Consider the following 14,992-nt stretch of genomic DNA (forward strand, 5'->3'; position numbering starts at 1 on the left):
ACCCCCCACCCCATCCCCAGTCCCATAAAACGCAACCCGCATTTATTCACCCTTTTCTGAACCGTTTCATTTCAGAGGTTTACAAACGAGGACCACCTGGCAGTTCATAAACACAAACATGAGATGACATTGAAATTCGGCCCGGCGCGCACCGACTCGGTCATCATGGCAGGTACGGCTCAGCCCCGCGCCGCGTTAATGCCCACGGCTGCAAGATTAATGCTGGGGAGCAGATGCAGCGAGCCACGTCTCTGCCTCCCATAAAAAGCCCTGTGATCTGCATTTAATCAGGAGCAGAGCGGAGCCGGAGGCTGCTGACTTTCTGCTCGTTGGTTTTTTTTTTCCCCCCGCTTTCTTTACGGCGGCGTTGGGTTTTTTCTCCTTCTCTCTTTTGTTTTCCCCCCCCTTTTTGTCATTTGGAGGGGGGTGATGGGTGGACGGAGGTTCCTCTCTGGTGCAGGATGTGACAGCGAAGCTCTTTCCCCAGCGCAGGCGTCGGCTTTTCCTTTTTTGGGGGTTTTGTTTTGTAAACCCAAACAGCTCCGAGTGCTGCAGGGTCAGCACAGCCCGTATGGAACGGGGAAAAGAAAGCACAGATCGGGGTCTGGCGGCAGAGCATCGCTGCTTACTGATGCTCTCCTGCTTCGCTGGGATCCTCTTTTGGGTCTCCTATGGGTTGGGGGTTTGTGTAGGGCTGAGAGCAGGGAAATCCCTTCTGCAGCCCTTGGGAAGGACGCGCTCAGCCCACATCCATCTCCAGCCCCATTTTGGGGCTGATGGGGAAGCAGCAATTCAGATTGCTGTGAGCCTGTGAGCCAGGGTTAGTGTTAGGGTTAGGGTTTAGGTGTAAGGGGTGCAGGGTTGGGTTGGGTTGGGGTTGGCGGCTGTGGATGAGGTCCTAAGAGAGCTGAGGCTGGACCCCAAGGGACCCAAAATGGGGAGAATTCGTTCCATGTGGGATCAGCCTCATGGGAGCTGATGGGGAAGGCATTGGGGTGGGGGCTGCAGGCAGGCTCAGTTTCCTGAAGGTCAGTTCTCCTTCAGGCCAGTTCTCCTTTGCTAAATAGGCTGCAAGGAGGGGGGGGGGTGGCTTTTCCTCTATGAACTCCCATCCATGTTGGCTGGGAGGGGATGGGAGCACAGATGAGGTGGTTCCATTCCCAAATCCTCATCTCTGCAGCTCCCAAAGGTGCACACAGTCGTGGCTGAGACGCCAGCACAAAACACTTCACGAACTGCTTTGTCCCGGGGTTTTCTTCCTCCCTCCCTCATTAGCTTTGTGCTAACGAGCGGCAGGATTCACCCACACCAAAACACTGCAGTGAGGATGAGGAGGGTCAGAAGGAACAGAGCTCTCCCCACGCGAGGACTGATTGAAATGGGAATTGGGAGCTTCTGGGCAGTTCCTGGAGGTTGGGATGGGAGAGGTGGTGGGCTGGGGGCAGTCCTGGTGCTTTGTGGCATCAGGTGAGCGATGCTGATGGTCCAAACAGAGCCCTGAAAACGCTGCAGAAGCAGCATCCCACTGAGATCTGCAGCCAGAGCAGGTCGTGGGCTTAATGGGGAGAGGTGTGGGCGAGCAAAGCGTGCTTAATGAACAAACCTTAATGAGGCAGGGAGGGTGGAATGCACCACGGCTCAAGGGAAGCATCCCAAGGACCCCCTTTGTGCTGGAAAGTGCAGGAGGGTCCCGTGCAGGCGGGTTGCTGCTGGTGGGTTTCTCCTCCTCCTCTGATCCCTCTGTGCTTTTGGGATCTGCTCCTTTTTGGGGACACCAACCCCACTCCTGCCCTCCGGTGTTGCCCCCGAGGACGGGCAGAACCCCGGGTTGGGAGGGACAGGCCAGGAAAACATCATCAGGTTTTGTGCTGAGCAGGGGGGTGCAGGAGGGGCGCAGGGGGGCACGGTGTGAATTGGTGTTGTTGTGCTGCCCCCCCAGATCAGACCCCGACGCCGACTCGGTTCCTGAAGAACTGCGAGGAGGTGGGGCTGTTCAACGAGCTGGCGAGCTCCTTCGAGCACGAGTTCAAGAAAGCCTCCGAGGATGAGGAGAAAAAGGCAAGAGGAGAAAGGCAGCGCTGGGAGCCCGGGCTGGGGGAGCTGTGCTGGAGGGCAGGACGTCCTGCTGTGCCCATGTTGGGGTTTTCCTGTGGGGCGACTCTGGCTGCCAGTCGTGTGATGGGAGCCCCGTTTAGAGCGGGTTGGAAGGGTTTCTCATTCCCTCATTCCAAAGGGCAAAGAGGCGGTAATCCCAAATACCGCGCGGATCGGGGTGGAAAGGACCAACCCTGGGGGCTCCGGGATCTGAGCAGAATCCTTTCTGAACCTCTCCGGGTGTCGGATCCCCAACGATGCTCCCCAGAGGTGCAGCTCTGGGGTCCCCCCGACAAAGGAGCAGGGCAGGGCTCACGCAGCACCATCCACAGCGCGGTGCATTGCGGTGGGGAGCGGGGCTGCGCGCAGGAGGGGCTGCGCTAACAACAAAGAGCCCCCTTGGCTGCCGGCGGCATCGATCCGAGCTGCCCCCGCCACCCCGGGGCTGAAGGACGGCGGGATCTCATCAGCCAGCAGCTCATTAAGGACGACTCCCCCCCCTCCCTTCTCAGGGATCGGAGGAGCACAGCTGCGTGCGGGGCTCTTAGGCTGCCACATACATTTACGGGGTTGATGGATGGACGTCCGTCCGCCCGCAGTCAGCGGCGCTGCTCGGAAATAAACCGCGGGAGCAGAGCGGCGTAAATCTTCCCCGAGATGGGGGACGGAGGAATTGGGAACGAGCGCTGCAAAGTGCCTCTCTCTGCTCCTGGCAGCGCCCATCCATCTCCGCTCAGCGCTGCGGGGCCGTGCGGGCCTTCCTCCCCTCTGCACCTTTTGTTCTCCGCAGCTCAGACTGGAGGCTGCGCCCCGTTTGCGGTTTCGGGTCGGCGTGGCTCAGCCGCCCGCAGTCTCGCCGCTCGCTTTACGGGGGGAGACCACCCAGCTCCCGTTGCTCTGCAGCCTTCAGCTCTCGGATATTTGCCTTTTAATTTTTGTTTGGCTCTTCAGGACGGCCGCAGGCAAAATATTTCCGCCAGCAGTCGGGAGAACGGCGGCGGCTCCGAGCTCAGGGGGTGGTTTGGGCGGAGGGGACGCGTTGACCCTCCCCAAAAAGCTCTGCGCACCCCTCAGCCCCCAGCCCCGCTGCCTCTGTTTGCCCCCCCAGAGCTGCTGCTGCATCGCTGCGATGCTCAGAGCGTTGGCTGCCGGCGGCCCCACGGCTGCTGCAGGGTTTTGTCCTCTGTTTCCAAGGGTGGTCCGACAGCAGCGCCTTAATTAAAACCATGGGAGCAGCGGGAGCTTCCCTGGAGGCACTTTAAGTGGTTCGAAATTTGCCTGCAATGTTAATCCCTTCTCCTTTGTGCTTCCCATCTCTGCTTAGCAGGGCAGGTACGTGGCCACGAGCTCCGGTGTAAATCAGCGCCAGAGCAGCCCCAGAGGCACAGATTTACCTTTTTGCCTCAATTTTCCCTCCCTGGAGAGGACTTCAGATGCAGCAGAGGAGGAGGTGTGGGTTAGGGGCCGGGCTGGGCTGCCGAGCAGGGATGGGGGATGGAGAGCAGCTCTGAGTTACGGGCATTTCTGCCCTTAATCTGCCGCTCAGTGCAGGGGCTTCTCCATCCGAATCCACCCCACAGCTCCATCCCACTCCGTTCCCTCCCAGCCCCACAGAAGCAGCCTCTCTCTCGTGTCCCCCCCCATTGTCACCTTCTTCCCATCCCCACCAGCTCCCCATCAGCTGAAATGGGGCACGTGGCACTGCAGGAGCCCAGGCTGGCGGCGTGTTGCCATCTGTGGGCATGCAGTCGGGTTTCATTTTAATGGGGAGCCCCTGGATGTTTAATAACTTGCATGGCTCTTTGTTTGCTTTCGATAATCGGGCAGTAAAATAATTCAGGCTGATTTATACAACGCTTTGCAGCTCTTTCTGCGGATGAAGGTGCCCTCTGTGGCTCAGGGCTTTGTTACCTGCTTTCCTCCGCAGAGCCCTGGGATGCAAAGAATCAGCTCTGTGTTCTCAGCACGAGGTGCCATTGGGGCTGTGTGCTCACGGGGCCGGCGCGGCTTCGCTCTCCGCCTCGGGCTCCCAGCTGCTGTTTCAGGACCAATAAATAATAATAATTTGGCAGCTCAGAGCTGCAGCTCTTCCTTTGGGAACGGGCGGCCGTTCGGCAGGCGATGTGAGCTCATTGTCCTCTCAATCCATCGCTGGTTTTTCCGCAGAGCAACGCAGCCCTGGACATGTCGCTGCCCTCCACCCCAGACATCAAAATAAAGGAGGAGGAGCCGGTGGAGGTGGACTCGTCCCCCCCTGACAGCCCTGCCTCCAACCCACGGTCACCGCAGAGCAAGGAGAAGGTACGTCCGACCCCCAGCCCTGGCAGAGGCTGCACAGAGCAGAGCTTCGCCCCGTTTGGGTACCACTGTGGCTCATCTTGTTTGTGAAAGAGAGAGAATCGCTTCTTCCCTCCCCGCCGCTCTTCAAACACGCTTAAATCTCCACGTGGAGGTGAAGAGAAGCTTCCTGCCTATCCCAGGAATGCTCTTCAGGTGGGGATGAAGTGCAGCGGTGCAGCTTCACCCCCAGGGTGGGCAGCAGGTGGTCAGAGCAGGAGAGGAGCAGTGAATCACAGAGGGGATGACTTCCCAGAGCCAGAATCTCTGTGCCCCATTCCCTGCAGTGACATACAATCAGTTTGGGTAAATGGTGCCCCTCTGTGCCTCAGGTTCTGTGCCTTAAGTTTCAGAGCCATCAAAGGGAAACCAGAAGGGGCAAAGTATGGGAACTGCTGAGTCCGTGCCTGACCCACTGGTTGAGCACCTGGGGAAAGGAACCGGGCAGCCCTGGGAGCACAGGTGAAGGCAGTGCAGCAGCAGAAGAGGTGGAGCCTGGCTGCACCACTTTTAGACCCCATTTAAGGGCTGACTGCTGCTGGGGAAGGGTCTCTGTTTGGAGATCCCTCCTTTGTGCAGCTCAGAGATGAGTGAGCGCCTTCCCTTTGTAATGCCATCCCATTCTCTCTGGTCCCTTCGCTGCTGTACTCCTGTTTTGCCCTTCCACCGTGTTGATCTGTCAGCTTGTAACAGGCAGCCAGGTTTGGGTGAAGGTAAATCATGGGGTCGTGGAGCGTTTGGGCTGGAAGAGTCCTTAGAGATCATGGAACCATAGGATGGTTGAGCTGGAAAGGATCTCACAGCTCCAGTTGATAACTGAACAGTAACCTCGTGTCTCCTTTTGTCTGTTGGCCACCTTTAGGAGATCACTCCCAAGCCTGTGATCATTTCCACACCAACACCAACCATCGTGCGCCCCGGATCGCTGCCCCTGCACCTGGGCTACGACCCCCTGCACCCCACGCTGCCTTCCCCAACCTCTGTCATCACCCAGGCCCCGCCATCCAACAGGCAGCTCGGGTGAGTTTGTAGCACGGACTCCTTGCCCCGAGGCTTCCCTCCTGTTATGCTTCCCGAGCAGTAATTAGGGACCCAGAGAAGTTCCTTGATTGGCAGAAGATCCGAGGTGCTGCGGCTGCTTGGGCATAAGGGCCTCATTGCAAAAGCAGAATGGGGTGGAAGTGCAGGAGGCAGGAACTAATTGCTGCAGTGTAATGAAACGAGGCGGATCTCACTGCAGGGAGAAATTAATCCCCAAACACAGAATCATAGAAGCTTCCACCAGGAGGTGCTCTGGGCTCCCACAGCTCTGCACGCTCCGTGGGGCTCTCCCAGCACTTCCCAGTCTGAACTGGGGGCCCAGTGCTCCTCATGGGGCCTCCCCAGCACAGAGCAGAGTGGGGAGCACCTCTGTGCAGTGACCCCAGGGAGCCATTGGCCTCCTTGGCCACCAGGGCACACAGCTGGTTGTGGTCGATCGTTGGTCAACCAGGACACCATTGGTGTTCTCAGCCACCAGGACACACTTTTGGCTCACGGTCTCCCTTGTTGCCACCGGGACCCCCAGGTCCTTCTCTGCAGAGCTCCTTTCCGTGAGCCCAGCCCTGATGCACACCAAAGCTCTGATGGTGTCTGGGGACTCCCAAGCTGCCTTTGCAGCCTGGTGCCGAGCAGAGAGCTCAGCAAAGCCACCCGTAGGAAGCTGTCTGTGTCTGTAGTGGCAATGGGATTTTCTCAGACAGCCGCTGCCTCTGCAGCAGAGCCTCTTCTCCACCCTCTGCCCTCCTGCACGCTCAGCATCTGCCATGGGAGCCGTTCGTTTCAGCCCAGCAATCGACTGCCCCTTTTTGCCCCTTGATGCATCCACAGAATCACAGAATCACCCGGGTTGGAAGGGATCCTCCTCAAGGATCTCGTAGTTCCAACCTCCTGCCCAGCAGGGCCACCAAACATCCACATTCACATCAGGTTGCCCAGGACCCCGTCCAGCCTTGAACACGTCCAAGGACGGGGCATCCACAGCCTCCCTGGGCAGCCCGTTCCAGGGCCTGACTGCTCTCCTGTTAAAGAACTTCCCCCTGACATCCAACCTCAGTCTTCCCTCCTTCAACTTGGATCCATGCATCAACTTGGATCCAGCATCAGCTCAGAGCTCACTGCTGGCTGCAGCCCTCGGGAGATGCCCTTATTCTGCCTGCATTCTGCCTGCATCCCACCTTTATTCTGCCCTTCTTCCACCTGCATTCTGCCTGCATTCCACCTTCATTCTGCCCTTCTTCCACCTGCATTCTGCCTGCATTCCACCTTTATTCTACCCTTGTTCCACCTGCATTCTGCCTGTATTCCACCTTTATTCTGCCCTTGTTCTGCCTGCATTCTGCCTGCATTCCACCTTCATTCTGCCCTTCTTCCACCTGCATTCTGCCTGCATTACACCTTTATTCTGCCTGTGTTCCACCTGCATTCTGCCTGCATTCCACCCTCCTTTATTCTGCCCTTGTTCTGCCTGCATTCTGCCTGTAACCCAGGCTGTTTGGTGCAGAGTCCCCCCTCGCTTGGAGACATGAGAAAATCAAACTGGAGCAATCTGGGCTTCAGTGGGGTTTTGTGTCCTCTGCAGCTCTCAGGGATGGATCCATCCCAGAGCTCCACGGGGGGGGGTTTGGCTGCAGCCATAATGGGGCCCCCGCGGGCCCGGGGGGGGTTGTCAGCGTGACAGAGATGGAGGGGAGGGCTGTGACCTCCCCACAGCTCGCCTTGTTAGCCTGGGATTTTCAAAGCAGCCTGGAGGATTTGGGATGCCCAATAGAAATGAATGAGAGCCGAGCGTTGGCGTTCCCAGGGCAGCCTTAAAAATTCCAGCCTGAGTTATGGGCGCGCGGAGCCCCCCTCTCTGACCCCGCTCCCCCCACGCCGCCGTCGCTCCACGCTGGCTCCATCCATCCCCCATCCCCTGGGCTGTGCTGGGAGGAGGGGGCAGCTCTGCTCTCCTCCCTGCTGCTCTCTGCACCGTTCTGCTCCCGGCTGCGCCGAGCAGGAGGAGCTCCAGGGTCGTTTTCCTTCCTCTCCCCATCGCTTGCTCCGTTCCACCCCCCCTTTCCCTGTGCAGGACGGTCACCGCCTGAGCGCAGCGCTCTGAAATGGAGTGAGAGGAGTGAAATGGAGGCAGAGCCCGTTGAGCCAAGCGAAATCTGCAGTGGAAAAAAAAAAAATCCTTGGTTGTTTTCATTTGTAGCAATGAGGCTCCGTCCCCATCGCCTCCACCCCACCTTCCGCACTCCTCAGTTCACAAAGCGCCCTTCGGAAAGGGGAAAGCCCGCAGTTCATTCGTGCTGCCTGGACGACGCCGGCCCCAAATAACCCCCGAGCCCCGCGCTGTCTTTGCAGGTCACCCACAGGTTCCCTTCCGCTCGTCGTGCAGCTGCCAAACGGGCAGACCATGCCTGTCCTGCCCGGCCCCCCTATGCAGATGCCGTCTGTGATATCGGTAAGGGAAACGCAGCACGGCTCTGCGAGGCGGAGGGGAGGGAGGGACGGCGCTTTTCCCCCTGCCAAGGCGCTTCCATGCTGCAGAAATTAAAGTGCATCTCCCCGCCCTGCGCAAGATAAGGCTTGAAGCAGGAGGGGAGGGTGGGTTTTGGTGGGGGGGGGGGGGCGGCTCTGGCAAGGCAGCAGTAACGCGGCGATCGCACTAGAGGGCAATCAGTCTGGAGAAAAAACAAAGCCGTGCCCAGACAGATGGCTCGCGCCGTGGATGGAGGCTGGGAGCTGCAGGGGCACCGATTACCGCTCCCATTTGGAGCCGCGTGCTGCAGTCGGAACCATCCGAGCTTGCAGTGAACGTGTTGCTCCTTGCAGGCCAGCAAAGCCGCCCCCCCCTCTGCCCCTGCATCACCAGAGTGCCGTGCAAATGTTCTCCTCACATGCTGGGCTTTTTGCATGCGGGGAATTACCCGTGGTGCAGAGCTCAGGAGCAGCTCTGAGCCCCCCCGAGAGCCTCAGCTTCCCCACCTCCCCCCCAGGCACGGATCCCGCTGTGTGTTTTGGCTTTGGAGCGAATCGCAGCCAAAGCCGCCCCAGGTTGAGGGGAGGTCGGTGTCAGAGCAGGCAGCCCCGCGCCGCTCGTGGGCACGCAGCTCTCTGCGCCGTGCTGCTGCCTGCAGGCACGGCTTTGGGGCTGCAGTGCTTTGCAACAGCGGACCTGAGCGGCGTGCTAACGCAAGTGCAGGTTCTGTTTTCCCCGTGGTGAGGGCAGAGCTCTCCTCACTTAGCAGGAGACGCTTCAATGCGCCCCCGGTGCTGCTGCAGCTCTGCAGCGCTGCCGAGAACCGGAGCGCTCCGTTTCTTCCCACCCAGGGATGGGGAGAGGAGGGAGGTGTGGGGCTGCTGCTGCCGGGCAATCCTTCACCAGCAACCGTGGCCACCAAAGGGGCGGCTGCTGCCCTGGGCTGACAGCAGCACTGATAAACGGCGGCAGTTAAACGCCGAGATTTGTCAGGGCTGATAAATGCGCTCGGTCGGGGAATGATTGCGGGGCTCGTTGGCACCGCGGCTCCTAACGCTGCGTCGGTTCCTCCCCGTCAGCTGGCACGGCCCGTCTCCATCGTGCCCAACATTCCCGGCATTCCCGGGCCGCCCATCAGCAGCAGTGGCTCCGTTTCCCCGTCGGGTCTCCCCGTGCACTCAGAAGCCAAAATGGTGAGTGTGCAACGCGTGCCCGCAGCGTTCCGTCTGCGCTGGCCGCTGCAGGAAGGCTTTTTCCCCTTGGTTTTTACAAAGAGCAGCTCCGAAATCAGGTCAGAGTGCTGCTCTGTGCTGGGATCAGGTGTTGGAGGGGCTGCGGCTCTGGCCTGCAGGGTGGGCACTCGGTGCTGGTGGGACGCAGCTCAGCCTGGCGTCGTCTGTGCAGAGCTGCTGCCTGCATCCAAGGTAACAGATGGGCTGGAGGTGGGCTTGGGGATGGCGGAGCCAAGAGCAGGGATGCTGTGCTGCAATCCGAGGGTCTGGGTAATGGGTTTTGTGCAGAGCCTTCGACTGAAGGTCTGTGAGGAAAAAAACACCTCAATTTTAGAACAAAGGGCAGCGAAACCCCGTTGTTTTTTGGTCAGAATGAGGGGGGGGGGGGTACAGATCTGCCTCCTGGCAGCGCTGTGCTGTTCCACACCACCACCAAGTGTGTGCAGGGCTCACGGGCAGAGCTGCACCATGGCTGAGATATCTCAGAATGCTCAAGGGATGAAAGGAGGCCCTCCACCATCCCCATCCCATCCCCATGTGGGCACTGTGTCAGTTTGGGGATGCGGGCACCTGTCTGAGCTGGAAGCTGCTGCCTCGAGCCAAGCCAGGCGGTGATGGTGGCTTCACTTGGGTTTGGAACGGCCGCTGTCACTCCTCAGTCACCTGAGTTCCCTGGGTGGGAAAGGAGCTGCATTAAGCCTCAGCAGAGCGGGGAAGGGGTGGCTGATGTCCTTTGTTCTCCTCTGGCAGAGGCTGAAGGCCAGCTTGACGGCGTCTTCCTCGCTGAACGGCAGCGGCCTGGTGGTGGGCACAGCCAGCACGATGGTGACGGCGCGCCCCGAGCAGAGCCAGATCCTCGTCCAGCACCCCGACGCTCCATCGCCAGCTCAGCCTCAGGTCTGCTGCTGCCCAGCCCCGGTGCTGGGGGTTACTGAGCCTCAGGGGAGCAAACCTCACACCTTCCTGGTTTGCAAAAACGGTTTAAAAGCTTTGTTTTTCCAGCGCTGCTTCGGCACTGATGCTCTCGAACGCCACCAGGCAGAAAACTCCACCGAGGCGTTCATCTGCTTGACAAGGGCTGCAGTTCTGAAAGAATATTTTGCTCCCTTCTCCCCGTTCGGTTACGAGGGTTAAACGCTCCCCTCTCAGGCAATCAGCTCCGGCAGCTCCTGCCAGCTCACCAAATGCCAGCCCTCCATCAGCATCGCCACCTGCTCTGTCAGTTGCAGCGCCTTCCAAAAGTTTTAATGTCCATCTGCTGCCTGACAGCCCAGCAGCCGCAGTGGCAGAGCCCACCAGGTTGGGACCCCGCACCCTCCCCGCCGTTTCCTTTGTTCTGAAATGAGCCTGGGATGTGGTGTGGAGCTACAAAATCTTCCCGTTGCCTCCGAGAGCGCGTCTGGCTGAAGGCATTTGGAGAAAATGGAAAGCAAATTAATCTTGAAAGCAAATTGCCCACTCAGAAACCACTGTTTGTGCTCTGCCTGTGGTTATGGACCCCGAGCGGAGACAACGCGTGGTTCCGTTCCTCCCCAGCCCGCTCTGCAAACCAGATCCCTCTTTCCCCCAGCCCCAAGATCCCGCATCTCCTCCTCCAGGCCTGGTGGGAAGCGCTTGCTCCGCGCTCTGTTAGCTGCGTGCTCCCTTTCAGCATCTCTTCTCCCCATCTCCAGGTTTCCCCTGCACAACCCACTCCCAGCACCGGCGGTCGGCGGAGGCGGACGGTCGATGAGGACCCCGACGAGCGCCGGCAGCGTTTCCTGGAGAGGAACAGAGCTGCTGCCTCGCGCTGCCGGCAGAAACGCAAGCTGTGGGTGTCTTCCTTAGAGAAGAAAGCCGAGGAGCTCACAACCCAGAACATCCAGCTGAGCGTGAGTGTGTAACCAGTAAGGCTGAGCTCAGCCCGGCCGCTCCGGGTCGGTGTCACCGCGGAGGGAACGTCGTCCCCGTGCTGCAGAGAAAATGCCTTCGGGTGCTGCTGTGAACTCCACACGTATCAGTGCAGGTCAGGGGCTGAGCTGTTGGAAAGGAGCCGTGTGGAGGAGGACCTGGTGGGCTGTGTGCCCTGAAGGCCAGTGGTGCCCTGGTTGGCCAAAGGTTGACCAGCAGCTGACCGGTGATCAGCCATGAGCCAGCAGTGAGCTCCAGTGGCCAAGAAAGCCAATGGTTCCCTGGGGGGAGCTGCACAGAGCACCTCCTGCTGGGGACGGGATGAAAGCAGCCGTGTTTATAGGATGGAAATCTGCTTTCTGGAGGTGGGAGCTCTCTGCTGGCACAGGGTCAGCACAGCACAGCAGTCCCAGTTCCCTTCATGGGGCAGAGGGCTGAGCAAGGAGGTTTTGCAGCTGCAGCCACAGATTTTTGTGAAGAATTGAGTCTTTCTGGCTGCTCCCCTCCTGCCTGCAGAAGTGCAGCAGGTCTAAAAACAGCTGAACGGAACCTTTCTCCTTTTGCAATTATCCCCCTCATTAATGCCCTCAGCGTTGGCCTGCGATTGGTCTGCAAAAACCAAACTCGTGTCCATCCTGGGCTTTTTCTCCCACTGCTTGCCCACGACTCATGGAATGGAATTTTTTTCAGTAGCACCGATCGTGGCATTGAATTCTCTTCCCAAAGTAATTCTAGAAACTGTTTCCTAGGGCAGTTCTGCAGCGTAACTGACGGAGTTTCAGCCATTTCTCCAAACCTTTCCATAGAGGGCAGTGATTTTGCTGCACGGAGCTTGGAGGGCAGCGAACCTGAAAGTTGTGGGGGCTCAGGAAGGGTCGGGCAGGGAGAGACAGCGAGGGGCAGCTCAGGAGAGCTCTCCCATCGTGGCTTGGCCACCAAATCCCCCCCACCCGGAAGCTTTGGTGTCCCCAGGCCGTCTGCAGCTCGATGCCAAGCGTTGAGCTCGCAGGACGAGCTGGCAGCGACGTGTCCGTACGTCCACACGTCCACATGTCCACACGTCCACATGTCCACACGTCCTTGTCTTTCAATCGCAGAACGAGGTGACGCTGCTGAGGAATGAGGTGGCTCAGCTGAAGCAGCTGCTGCTGGCTCACAAGGATTGCCCCGTCACCGCGCTGCAGAAGAAGACCCAGGGCTATCTTGGTGAGCGCCGCCTGCTGCTGCTGCTGCCGGGAGGTTGAACCACAGCAGGGACCGCAGAAGGAGGGGTTTGTGGTTTTGGGAACCTCAGGCTTTGCCCCGTCTCCTCCTGATTGCTGTTCTCCACGTGCAGCTTCACCCCTCCGTGTGGCCTTTTTGTCCCCGTGCTGGGGGACGTGGCACCCACCCAGCAGCTCCGGGCAGCACTCAGAGCTCTTCATGTCTTTAAAACCCATCTCTGCTCTGAAAGCAGGGTCAGGAACGGGCAGGTTCTGTCAGTGACATCCTGGGGCTCCAGATCTCCTTCCCTGTGACATCAGAGTGGCTCAGGAAGCTGAAGGCCTTGTTTTTATCTTCCCATTTTCTTCCTTTCCTTCCTCTTAGTTTTTATACCACCTATTTCGTTCTCAGTCTGCCTGGCTGCTTCTTACCTCATCGCATTTTATGCAGAGACCTTTGGAGGACTCTGCCCCCCTTCCCCCTCCATTCCCTTCCCAACTTTCCAGTTCCCATGGCAGTGTTACGTTGAGACCCTCATCAGCTTCATTTCCAGAGCTGACTCCCTTTTGCCCAGTTGTAGCAGTGGGGGGGATTGGGGTGGAGCTGTGGCTCCTGTTGGGCTCAGCCCTTCAGTTCTGGGCTGGGAGGTGAGCGTTCAGGAATCACAGAACCATGGAATGACAGCAAGGATGGGTTGGGAGGGTCCTTAAAGGACATAGAAGTGTGGGATGGTTGGGTTGGAAGGGTCCTGAAAGATCACAGAACCATGGGATGGTTGGGTTGGAAAGGTCCTTAAAGATCACAGAACCATGGGATGGCTGGGTTGGAAAGGTCCTGAAAGGTCCAAGATCCATGGGATGGTTGGGTTGGAAGGGTCTTTAAAGGTCCCAGAGCCATGGGATTTTCGGGTTGGAAGGATCCTTAAAGATCCCAAAACCACAAAATGGTTCCCCAGCCGCTTCTCCTCCATTTTCTTTTCCCTTCTCCCAGCAGAAAGCCCCAAGGAGAGCTCGGAGCCCACCGGCTCCCCCGCGCCCGTCATCCAGCACAGCTCCGTCACCGCGTCCCCCAACGGCCTCAGCGTCCGCTCGGCGGCCGAAGCCGTGGCCACGTCGGTGCTGACGCAGATGGCGAACCAAAGGACAGAGCTGGCCCTGCAGCCACACGTCATCATGGCCCCACAGTCGCAGTCTGCCGGCAGATGATGCTCGTGGCCCCGCAGGACTGAGCGCGGCCGCCTCCCCCTCCTTTTCCCCCTCCCCCCCACCGCGGGACGGCGCGGATTTGGGCTTTGGTTTTCTTTGCTTCGAGCGAAGGGCGGCTGTTGGGGTTTCCGAAGCTGCACCGCGGCCCCCCGGCCCCGCGTGCGTCACCCGAAGGCGCACGGCCGCACTTTGTGAGCCGACCTGCAGACGTTTTGCTTTCGGCTCCCGTGAACACTAAAGCTCCGCTCCCAGCAAAGTAAAGCCCCGGGGGGGGGGGGGGGGGGGTGGAAAGGACGCGAGGTTTCGTTGCCGCTGCCCGGCGCTGTTTGAGACTGAGCAGAGCTGCTGCTGAAGGGATGGAGCTCGGGCTGCTCACCGGGGACGGATTTCGGAGCTCAGAAGCGCGCCGGGATCCCCGTTGCGATGTCTGTGGGTTTCCTGCAGGGCGAACCCGGCGCTCCTCATCGCTCCCAGCCCCGAGGATCGCGACGACCTCGCGTTGGTGGCCTTAAATCACGCATCGTTGCCTCTTCCGAGGTGGGGAGGGGGGTGGGAGCACGGGGAGGGGGGGATGCCGCTGGTTTGCCCTGACTTTTCCCTCTCCATCCCGGTCGCGTTCTGCTCTTCTGACCCGGAGCTGAGCGGAGAAGAGCCGACCCAGCACCGAGAGCTACGGGTTCCCTTCCAGGGCTCCTTGTGCGAGCATTGGGGATGCAGTCGGTATTTTGGAAGCGAAGGGCTCCTCTGGGACCCCCCCCCCCCCAAAACACACACAGCTCTGTGCCCCCCCCCTCCCGCCCCCCTCCCCAGCTCCCCTCAGGTCGCACTTTGCCACTTTGGAGCTGAGTTCGGTGCTCAGCGCCGCTCCTTCGGGGCAGCAGAACCCGAAGCGCTGTTGGGTTGTTTTCCCATTGACGAGCAGCTCTGTGCTTCCCTTCCAACCCAGCCCATTTCTTTTTTTCCCCTGCTCCCACTTCCCAGATCGGTTGAGGGCCGCGCTGCGCTGACGGCGGCTCAGCAGCTCCTCCAAGCTGCGAAACGCGATGGGAACGCAGGAACTGATGGAGGAAAACAGTCGGAGCTGCTTCGCTTTCCCCATAGCCGGAGCAGCAGCCGCCCCGACCCCGCAGTGCCCCCCGGTGCCCCCCGGGACCCTCAGTGCCACGGCTCTGCCCCGGAGCTCTGCAGGGCGGCACAGCTGAGATCTCAGTGTCTCCGGGTTCACTTCACGACCCCCAAAAGAGATTTTCCAGCTCCCAACCCGACCCCCGTGTCCTCGTGGCAGCGCTGTCACTGCCTCACCCCATAGGGGACCTCGCTGCCCGGACCCCAACCCAAATCCCTCCCCATCTCCACGTGCCTTGAGCGGACCCCAGCCCTCCGGGCACCACAAATGGGTGCGTTGGATAAACGCGGGCATCTCCCCCCATCCAGGGGGGCGCAGCGTCCCAAAGCCATAAATTGGGGGCTCTGTGGCACTCCGGGTCGGGTGTCCCGTCCCGTCCCGTCCCCCCCCGTTGCCCCCC

At 59.6% G+C, this 14,992-nt stretch overlaps 1 protein-coding gene across 1 annotated transcript; it reads left to right on the forward strand.

The window, feature by feature from the left end:
- The first annotated feature begins 31 nt into the window (after window positions 1-31).
- Window positions 32-14,249, forward strand: LOC122166964 (cyclic AMP-dependent transcription factor ATF-7). Its single transcript, XM_042831128.1, has 10 exons — window positions 32-172; window positions 1,940-2,058; window positions 4,261-4,395; window positions 5,294-5,451; window positions 7,819-7,918; window positions 9,016-9,129; window positions 9,919-10,065; window positions 10,842-11,039; window positions 12,156-12,264; window positions 13,255-14,249. The coding sequence occupies exons 1-10, from the start codon at window positions 124-126 to the stop codon at window positions 13,464-13,466; spliced, it is 1,341 nt and encodes a 446-aa protein (XP_042687062.1). The 5' UTR covers window positions 32-123; the 3' UTR covers window positions 13,467-14,249.
- Window positions 14,250-14,992: the final 743 nt, after the last annotated feature.

Source organism: Centrocercus urophasianus, unplaced genomic scaffold, assembly GCF_019232065.1.
Source record: "Centrocercus urophasianus isolate 14NV4802_14NV808 unplaced genomic scaffold, USGS_Curo_1.0 seq_1015, whole genome shotgun sequence".
NCBI classification, from domain to species: Eukaryota; Metazoa; Chordata; class Aves; order Galliformes; family Phasianidae; genus Centrocercus; species Centrocercus urophasianus.

What these genes read in the sequence shown, in the direction of transcription:
- LOC122166964 (XM_042831128.1), top strand. Translation starts at nt 124, where the DNA reads ATGACATTGAAATTCGGCCCGGCGCGCACCGACTCGGTCATCATGGCA. An exon ending in CCATCCAACAGGCAGCTCGG is followed by an intron (nt 5,452 to 7,818) that starts GTGAGTTTGTAG and finishes CTGTCTTTGCAG; the next exon opens with GTCACCCACAGGTTCCCTTC. An exon ending in TGCACTCAGAAGCCAAAATG is followed by an intron (nt 9,130 to 9,918) that starts GTGAGTGTGCAA and finishes CTCCTCTGGCAG; the next exon opens with AGGCTGAAGGCCAGCTTGAC.